Source organism: Condylura cristata, unplaced genomic scaffold (assembly GCF_000260355.1).
Source record: "Condylura cristata isolate star-nosed mole 26May11 unplaced genomic scaffold, ConCri1.0 scaffold00003, whole genome shotgun sequence".
In the NCBI taxonomy this organism is placed as follows: domain Eukaryota; kingdom Metazoa; phylum Chordata; class Mammalia; order Eulipotyphla; family Talpidae; genus Condylura; species Condylura cristata.
The window spans coordinates 16384397-16394979 of record NW_004567104.1 but is presented as its reverse complement, the minus strand read 5'-3'; the positions used below and the strand labels follow the sequence as shown (position 1 = coordinate 16394979).

Here is a 10583-nt window from a genome sequence, read left to right as displayed (position 1 = left end):
CTCCGCATCTCTGGCCTGTACCCCAGTTCTGTATGAATAAATAAATAAATCTTAAAAAAAAAAAAAAGAACAAATTAAGGACATTGTTTCAGATACACTGTGCTAGAAAGGGTTAAATATACCTTCACGCTCTTTTTTTCATCTGATCCTTCTGTCATAAGATAAGCTTTATCTCCATCAGTTCCTTCAACACTCAGAAAACAATTTGTTGTATGGCCAATACCACTAGGGAGGACTTTATCCCACAACATTGCATTGATAACAGAGCTCTTTCCACTGCTTGTCCTGAGAAATGAATATAAAAAAATCATGAAAACCGAACATGGCAATGAAAACTGTTTTTTTCACTAGGTCTAAGCCTAGAAGTCAAATTTTGTTAAGTTTATTGGATTGAATTTTCATGGAAAAATTAATTTGATATATACAAATATTAGCAATGCACATTTCAGGGAAAAAAAGAGGATACCAAGAGACCTACCTTCCCTATCATGCTATCTGTACATTTCAGGGGAAAAAAGACGTTACCAAGAGACTACCTTCCCTATCATGCTAGCCTTGCCTTTTCTTTCTTGCTTCTTAATGGTGATCTGAAATCACAGGCGTGAAGACACTTTTCCCATCACAATAATGTAACCTATGTCCCACTTTTCCTTAAGTTTGGGCTGCTTGTGACTCTATCAATTAGTATGTCACAAGTGACAGTGGGTGACTGCAAAGGCTAGGTCATAAAAAGGAATGCAGCTTCTATCTTGCTAACTAGAACACATGCACTTGGAGTCCTGCCATAAAAGTTCAATCATTGTGAGTTAGCCATGCTGTAAGAATATTAAACTAGAATTCTGTGTAAGTGCTTTGAAAAGAGTCTAATCCCAAATTGTTACAGCCCAGGGAACAGTTTCAATGACTCCAATTCTGTTGTTGAGGCACTCACTAACTTTGTCTTCCCTGCTGAGGCTCCAGCCACTATGGAGCAAAAATCTTGGCTATACGTTGTCCAAATTCTTGACGTACAAACTCTGTGATTATAATACAGCTTTTTTTAAAGTTATTAAATTTGGGGTAATCTGTTATATAGTCCTAGAAGTCACAATATTTCTGATGGTACTAAAACCTAAGGAATACCTCATACCCAGTTCTGGGGCTCGTTTTCAAATCAAGCACTCCAAACGCAGAGGCTGTTTTGAGTCCAAGGTTGTGTATTTACTCACAGCACAATTGAGCCCTATGATTTTATAGGTTATTCTGACATCTCAATGCTTAAGTTAGTACTTCTGTTTCTTTACAAAAATGTCATCTAGTCTCTTCACATCTGAAAATAAATGTATATGCTTCACATTTTTCCTTCAAAATTAAGTGTTACAAACTTATATTATAGCTATCATCCCAAACTCCATTCCCAGGGAACCATCTCACCTTCATTATTTCAATGTTGACTGATATTGCTCCTATGACACAGTCTGCAGGGTGACCTATGACCTCTGTTAAAATTAGTCCTTCTGGCCCTCCCTGGTGGCGCAGCAGGTTAAAGCACAGCACTAAGAAGCTGAAACCACTTCCTCATGAGTTCAATTCCCGCCTGCCCCGGAGGTGACCACATGGCGTGGCAGACCTCTCCTGACCTGCCCGCTGCTCCCCTTAGCAGTGTACTTTGCCGATCTGCCTGTTCTGCTCCTCACTCTGTCTCTGGTGAAGCCTCTCACCGCCCCTGAGCCTCTGGCCTGTACCCCAGTTCTGTATGCACAAATAAATTAAAAAAAAAAAATTAGTCCTTCTGATAAGTAGTCAAAAGGCTTGTTGCACTGATTCTCAAGAGTAACTTGGGCAGCTCTAACTCCCATCAAAATCATCTGGGATGCTTAATTAATGACATCGATTTTTCAAATGTACTGTGAACCTACTGAATCAGGTTCTGATGATGCTCCTAGGATGAGTATTATATATCCTAAAAGAAGAGACCACGATCACACTTGCCTTATTAGAACATTAATAAGCCAACAGCTAATAAATACTTCCTAATATTCCTTTTACTTATCTGACATCTCAATTCTATTGCCAGGTACTTTCCCTCCCCAATCCCATCAACTATTTTTCCTTTTTATTACATATTCTTCCTTCATGGATCATTGCTCATCGATTCCTTTAATCTGAATCACCAAAATAAGCTTATGATAACCAAATTTTTATAAATATTATTCCAGATTTACTGATCCAATTGCCCCTGGATAACTATTTTAAAAGCCTACTAGGTACCCCAGATATACATCTAAATTATGCAAAACCAAACTCTTGGGTCCTCCCTGGTAGCACAAGGGGTTAAGTCTCCAAACAGTGAAGCTATCCACAGCCACTGCAGCACGAGTTCAATCCCCAGCCAGGGAGATGACCCCCATGGCTCAGCAGACCTCTTCTGTCTCTCCCACTGCTCCCCTCAGCAGTGTATTTCCAATCTGCCTGTTCTGTTCCCCACTCTGTCTCTGGTGAATCTTCTCACCATCCTCCCCCTCTTATCCCCACCTCCGTACCTCTGCCTTTTATCCTAAAGTTCTTGTATGCATAAAAAATACATTTTTAAAATTTAATTAAAAAAAATCTTTACCTCTTTTTGCAAATGCATTAATGGCATACTGTCAATCATATAACCCTTGACTCTTCTCTCACCTTCCCAAGATAACTAATTACCACACCAGCCCAATATATTATTTTATATTCCTTTCATCATACCCTTTTCTTCAACGTCATAACTGGATTATTATTTCTTACCTAGATTACTGGCTATCTTTTCAAAATATAGTAATACAAAACTGTTTACTGTAACAGTAAGATCCTTCATGATCCAGTCCCTGCTTACTTTTCTACTCCCTTCTTTTGCCAGTGCTACTAATGTCCTAAATTAAAATATTTTTAATTCTCCAAACCACGGTAGTCTGTCTCCCTTTCCACTTGAGGCTATGCATTGAATGGACTTTAGAACTTATTCACACCTAAAATGTGAATAACACCTATTTGTCCTTCTCACATGGGGCAACTGAGCCATAGCCTCTAAAGAAGGTCATTTCCCTCCCCCTCCTACTGCACTTAAGCTGTGGTAGGGCCTCCTTTATGACCCTATGAACTTTAATGAACTCATATTAAACTGCTTACACAGAGAATATGGTCAAGTGGGATAAGCAGTCAATAACACTGAGTTGGCGGCTGGTGAAAAGTTCAGAAGGAATTGAAAAGTCCAGAATAACTGAAAAAGAATACAGCGATCAGGAAAGGGGCAGTAATATTTAAGATGATTTCTGAAGAGTAAAAAGGAGTAAAACAGGGCAGGATGGAGAATTCTAGACATAGCAAAAACCCCAGGATGCATAGTAGTTCCAAAAGCCTATGAGGTTAGTTGAGTAAACAAATAATATTCTACTGCTAAATAGCACAATCTATTTGAGCAACCAAATATGGACCTAGTCATTTGTCTTTGTACCCCCAATGCTTGAAAAAGTACATGGTACATAGATAATTAACACATGATTGTTAAATGAATGTATACGTTGTGGCAGAGATCGCCCTATCACTATAATTACATTAAAAAGAGCACTACCTACTCTCCCTCTGTGAACCAAGGAGCTGAGGATCCTGGAAAATACCTAATAATCAACATAAGCTTAAAAAGACTTAAGTCACAAATTGTACAGTTATTATCCACAACTGGCTAAAAAGTCAACGTTACATGAACAACCTTAAAACATTAAAAAAAAAAATGACCTTTATAAATTCTCATTTTTAAACCAGGATCTAAAAATAACAATTCTTCTGCATGCTAAAGGCTTGAATATTTAACATGGGCAGAAACTATGGTGCGATGGAGAAGATTACCATTTGCTGAAATACCAGAAAAATCTTGGGATATGACCATGAAAAGTTTTATTTCTGGAAATTACTCCTGAGAAGAAATAATAAAGGATTACCTGCCAAAAAAAGCAACTTTCATGTGTCTCCGAGATAGCACCTCACCAATAATGGAAAGCTTGCTTTTATATCCCTGTATTTCCAGCAGGTCATCTTCAGTAGCTATTCGATCAAGTTCTGGGTTCTTATATGTTGCTACAAAATTGAAAATGGCATTAGAAAAGCTATATAAATGAATATTAAATTCATTATATATCAGAATACCAAAGATTTACATACATGTTGGTTTTATTCTACATTAAAATACCATCTGAAAGATCAAAATAACTATGTTTTGTGAGTATCTGGTAGAGGTGTTTCCTTGTAATGGATAATAGCAATCTACCTGAAGAATTTTTAAATTGTTAAAAATTGCATGGGTCTGGCCCTCCCTGGTGGCGCAGCGGGTTAAAGCGCAGCACTGAGAATCTGAAGCCACTTCCGCATGAGTTCGATTCCCGCCTGCCGCCTGCCCCGGAGGAGACCACATGGCGAGCCAGACCTCTCCTGACCCGCCCGCTGCTCCCCTCAGCAGTGTACTTCGTCGATCTGCCTGTTCTGCTCTCCACTCTGTCTCTGGTGAAGCCTCTCACCGCCCCTGAGCCTCTGGCCTGTACCCCAGTTCTGTATGAATAAATAAATCTTTAAAAAAAAAAAAAAATTGCATGGGTCCAGCAAAAAGATTCATTTAGGTCTCAAAAATATAAAATATTTATCTAATACAAAAAAATACATTTCTGAACAGAGAAACCAGAACTTAATATCCACCTATTATTACTCCATACTTACTAAATATTTGAATCTTATGCTGAGAAGAGGGATCCTCATGCTAAAGTGAACTGAATGGGCACAACCAAGAAAGAAAGGTACTGTTTAAGGTTTCCAAACTAGGTATAAAACTATGCTACCTGTTACTTCTAGTTTGTTTCCCATAATGATGGAGCAATAAAACTGATTTAATGCAAAAAACAAAAAAACTGTAGCTTGTATCCCACTCCTGTCAAATCTGGGGGTTAATACCCCAATATCTGTTCCTCAACAGATAAGGGCTAGCTCAGTTTGAAGGGTAGAAATGCCTTTCAGTTTAGTTTATATTTTAGGGACATACACTTCACCTTTTTTAACATCTCATTTTGAATGTTAGAGCACTGAGATTCATTTGGCTATGTAAACAATCCTACAGACCAACATTTACACAGCTCACCTAGTGCTCATCTAATTAAATTCAGGCTTACATGAAGTCATCATACTCTTCAAGTGAATTAATATAATATGTGCAATTTGGTGAATAATAGTAAGACTGGTACATAAGTACCACTACATTCATTTTTTCATTTATTCTTGTTCTAATTTCTTCCTAATTTTATTTGCTTTGTCTCCTTTTTGCAACACTTTTTCTAAGGTTCTATAATCAGTACAATTGAATTCATATTCTATAGCTGTCATTCACTAGCTTCTAGCATAAAACTTAATCTATAACAGGCTCAGTAAACATAAGACATTAAATTTGACCTCATTTTCTCTGCTTATCAACTTTTTTAGAATAAATATTTAGAAGTCACTGTGCCAGCTCAAATTCTTTCCACTAGAAACATAAAGATCTATACTAGTACTTTTTTTTTGCTTAAACTCTTTCCAAAATGGACATTTTATAAGCAGTTTATATTAAAACCTTTTCCCCCCACACTCGACAGCAGAACAAACAACAGGTTTAGTGTTGGGAACACAATAAAGAGGCTGTTTTCGCTATTCTTGAAGATCTCAATATCTGGTGAAGGAGTTAGAAAGGACTAGGAAAAAACTTTTGATTTTACCAGCCTACAACACTGTCAATGGAGTTTCTAGAACTCCAAACTCCACCCTTGTCTTTGTACCCTTGATAGTCATATAATCTTAAGAACTAGAAAAAATGTCAACAGTTATCTCTAGAGTAGTATTCCCTAGTAAGATGTTCCTTACCAACTTATTAAAAGCCCCTTTTGCGCTTTCCTCACTATATCCCAGCTTCATCTGAGAGGATGAGAAGTATAAGATCTTGATTTAATTGCAGAGTTGGGAAGAAGTGTATAATGGGTAAATGTGGGCTGCCAGATTTTTGGTCATATACTAGCTGTGCGACCTTAGGAAAGTTGCTTAACTTTTCTGTGCCTCAATCTTAAAAATCTTTAAATTCAAAATTTAAATCTTTAAATGATTAAAAGCTGTCTCAATGTTGATATAAAGTTTAAATGAGCTACTGATATAATTGATTAGAATAATACCTCAATAAAAGCACTTATTTATTGGGTGGTTTTAATACTATTTAATATTCCACTTTTGGAGGACAGAAATGGCTTTTACAGTATCTCATAGTATACAACACAATGTATTCAGTAACTAAGAATAAACACCTTTACATATTTTCAACAGTCAACTTAAAAAACTTACAGTAACCAACCTTCAACAAAATGTGATCCTTCAGTAACAAACTCCAATAACTGTTCAAAAATAGTAGTAATTGCCTTCTTAGCAAGCACAAAGTGCTTCAGTGGAGAAGTACTTTCTGCCATTATGCTGGAGCTTGGGGTAAGAGATAGAATAAAAAATTAGAAAAGCAAATTACATGATAAAGATCTGCAAATTAACAACACCTTCCAAAGACACTGATTAATTTCCCAATGAAATAAAATGAACTGCGAAAATACTACCCTCCTCTCCGCAGTCTAAACACTTCAATGTTTATTTCCCAAGTTACTTTTAGATAACCGGGTTTTTTGGGTTTTTTTGGCGGGGGTGGGGGGGGGTGCTGTTCTACTCAGACAATCAAAGACTACTTTTGAGTGACTCTACTAAAGTAAATGAAACTACTGCCCAAAATCTTGGTTGCAGTTTCCATTTCCGACTTGTACAGATGAAACTATTGTAATTATGGCTAAACTGTCACTGTCACTGCATGTGACTTTTATAGATTAGGGATCGAGAGAAGCTGCCAAATTCATAAACAATGTTATTAAATTTCTCAACCTGGAAATGCTAGGTGTGTCGAGGCGGATATACAGAGCAACGCAATACCATTCCAAGATCATATAATGTAATACTAACTTAGGGTATGAAGTAACGCACACCTACAGAAGTGCTCACAAACAACGAGGCAAAGTTTAAAAGAGAAATTAACAATTCCACGTAAATGCCAAGAACTTCAAGGAAAAAAAAATTTTTTTTTTGGTCGCTTCTCATGAGACACCACACACCCTATTAATCCTGGTCTGGAAAAGGTCAGAGTGGCCGGAAGGACCTTTCCCCGAGGGTCAGAAAATGACAGAGCGAGGCTGCGACCGGGAAAAGCCAGGGAGGGCAATGACTCGGGAGAGCCGGTTGTCAACACCTACCTGGGAAAGGCCTTCCAGGCCTCCGCACCGGGTCTGGCGCCCACCCGCCGAGTTCGGGGCCAGACACCGCCCCCCCCTCCCGGTGAGCCCGGTTCCGGCCCGGGCTCCCAGCTCCGGTCTCGCGGGTTCCGCGGGCCCACCCGGTGGCCGGCCCGGCTCGGGCGTCCGCGGCTCCTTTCCCGTAGGACAGCCGCGACGCGTCACAGAGCGCCGGGCGCACGACTGCCCGCCCCCTGTCCCTGTCCGCACGAAGGTCACCCCGAACGAGGCAAACAGCAGCCGACCGGGGGGAGCGGGCACTCACGTTGTCCCGGCTCCGACTTGTCACCCAGTAACCGCAGCTCAGCCACAGCCCTCAAGCCGCCTCATCCTGAGAGAGGCTGAGACGCCGAGAGGAGGCGGGAGGAGCGCAGGGAGGCGGTCACTTCCGGTCTCCTACCACCCCCAGTTTTGGTTGGCTCCGTGGGCGGAAGTGAAGCTATGCGAGCGCCATTTTTCTTATTGGTAGAAGGCCAGGGTGGTTTTAAACCGAGAATGCTACTGGAAGGAAGGTTTTCCGTTCCACCCTCTGGCTTCTATTTCCCTTCCCGCTCCCTTCAAACTTTCCAAACCTGTCTAACTTAGCCGTAGCTAGTGCTAACGAATGACTTAATGAGGGAATACTTACCACAAAAAGGTGTGGAGCCTGGTGGCGTGAGGTGGGGATGCCAGAGGAGATATTCCTCCTTGGCCGTCCAGCTGCATTTAAATAACTTAGGACCTTTCCGCTGCTCTGTTCATGCATGATTAGTTTCCAGGTCTAAGAGAGGGAGTGGGAGGGGGGGGGGACTGCGGGAGGTTGGCCGTATCTCTAAAAAGATAAATATCTCCGATATATATCTTAGATGAAATGAAGTTATCAGCTAAACCCTTCAGGCTGACAATCCTCTAGGCTAATGATATGGAATTCACCATGAAGAGGTCACTCAAGAACCCAGAAACCAGTAACAAGATGAATGAGGGAGGGGAAGCAGAGTTGAGCGGTGTCTTAGGAAATTTATGGGTTCCTTACCAGGAATCACCTACTTGTTAGACTGCAGATTCTGCTTAGTTGGGTCAGAATGAAGCCTCAGTATATATTTCTGACATGCTTGAACAGTTACTACTGCTACTGCTACCTAACTCAATGAAATGTCCTGAGAATTTCTGCCAAGTGAGGTATAATTTGCCAGTGAAGCCCCTTCCTTCTGATCCTTGGTTACTTAGGTACTTCATCAGTAAAACTGCCAGGTACAGGTTTCACGGACTCCGCCCCCACTCAATACTAGAACTACTAAACCCATCAATTAGAAGGGGAACCTCGCTGGGATATAGGGCAGAGCTGAGCAGCCAGGTTGGGATAAAATCAGACATGTGGGCTCTGGGGGGTCTCTTGGCCTGGTGGTTCACGGCTGATCGGTTTGGCTCTCGATCAGTTTTCAGCGTGCTGGTGGAGTCCAAGTCAACAAAACTGGTAGGACATTCTAGCTTAACTTGTATTTCTATCCCTCTTTCCCTGGGTTATTCCTTTACCTTTCTCCTTATAAATAAGTCCATTATTTAACCTTTTTGAGTGTGTCCATAATACAATTGAATCGTAAGCACACTGGTGAAGACCCACAGACAGGCAACCCAATTCACATTGGGGTGCCCTGTAATACCTACCTTATGTGTCATTGTGCATATTAAATGTGTGGATAGCATGTAAACACAGAATAATGCTGGTCATATAGGAAAATCTGTAATAATATGTTCTGCTGAAACAGCTGAATAAAATAGGTAAGTCAAGTAAGTCTTCAAACAATGCTTACTACTAGTAGACTAGTTGAAGGAAAGTGAGGAGGACTGAGCCACTGTGTAGCTCCCTAAGGAAGCACTATTTTCCCCAGGAATCCAAGGGCTGTCTGGAAAAAAGTACCCAAATGGTGTAAACAGAAAATCAAAGGCCCATAGGAAGGAGAAAGACTTGGCCACTGAAAAGAAAATCAGCCAGTATGGCTAGATAGAAAGAGCGAATAAGGAAAATAAATTGGGAGGTATGCAGGTTTAGGATCATATAGGTTGAGAAAATAAGTGTGAATTTTATTGTAAGTGCAATTGCTAGTAGTTTTAAGCCTAGGGAGCAATATGATTTAATTTCCTTTTTAAAATTAACTTTGGGTGCTTTGTGCATACCAGATGGTAGAGGGAGTCCATGCAATTACTGATGTCTTTTGAGTTTGGGTTCACTCTGGGAAATGTTTCACCAGAGCTCCCCTTTCAGCAGCATGTGGTGAGATTCTTCATGAGACAGAATCAGTTATATTTAAAAAGGAAGTTTATTAGAAAGAGACAGGAGAGAAAAGACACTTGCATAGACACAGGCAGGCAGAGCTGCCCCAAAAGGGACAGGTTTGCAAGGAAAGAGACCTGCATGGTTGGGGGGGTGGGGGGGAGGCATTAGGAGAATGGCATTCCCTGAGGGAGGTCAGTGCAGAGAAGTCCGGGCATGGTACAGGTCATGGGCAGGCAAGAGGCTGCTGCCCTGCAGAGGGGGAGAGTGGGTGCAAAGAAGCACCTGCATCGGCATAGGTGGGTGGAGGAGTGGCTGCCCTGAGCTGGTGAGACTCCCCTATTATAGACAGCCTCTCCCTGGGAGGGGCTCACTCCCTGTGAGCCTAGGTTGGTTGACTTTGAATAGAATCTGAAGAGATTTCTGATGACCTTCATCTCCATTTCCTTATCTTTCACCTTTTGATTAGCTTCAGACACAACCCCAACAGTCTGTTATCTGCTGGGACCTCCTGCAGGGCATCCCGGACACGGAAAGAGACAGGAGAGAAAAGACACTTTTCAAAGGATTGACCTTGATGTTATGGTGGTGTCAGTTGCTGCACTATCCCTTCTATCTGTCCCCTTTGTGTGACTCAGTCTTGTGATGTCTCCTCTGCATTCTTTCCTCCAAAGGTTCTGTTCCATTGGCTAGAATTCCATTTTAAAAACAAACAAAACATTGTTAGTAATATACTGACGCTGAATGAAAACTGTAAAATAAGCTGGGGTATTTTTAAAAAGATTTATTTATGTGTATTTATGGGGTACAGGCCAGAGGTGCAGAGACCATGAGAGGATTCACCAGAGACAGAGTGGGGAGCAGAACAGGCTGACTGAAGTAGTACACTGCTGAAGAGGTCTGCTGAGCCGTTTGGTCTGGCGAGGCCAGACTTGGGCGGCAGTGACCACCAGGGATAATTTAATAGTGTTTCATACTTTTTAATTCCTTGGCTC

The 10583-nt window shown here is 41.0% G+C and overlaps 1 protein-coding gene across 2 annotated transcripts in view; it reads right to left on the bottom strand.

The window, feature by feature from the left end:
- The window catches only part of MFN1 (mitofusin 1), a 31482-nt gene extending 23785 nt beyond the window's left edge, over positions 1-7697 (bottom strand). For both annotated transcript variants that reach the window (XM_004674987.2, XM_012732881.1), the window contains exons 1-4: positions 7603-7697; positions 6368-6489; positions 3951-4086; positions 123-285 (exon numbers count right to left, since the gene is read on the bottom strand). In XM_004674987.2, the coding sequence (XP_004675044.1) occupies positions 123-285; positions 3951-4086; positions 6368-6479 (411 nt within the window). In that variant the 5' untranslated portion in view covers positions 6480-6489; positions 7603-7697. The remainder of the gene's footprint in view (positions 1-122; positions 286-3950; positions 4087-6367; positions 6490-7602) is intronic.
- Positions 7698-10583: the final 2886 nt, after the last annotated feature.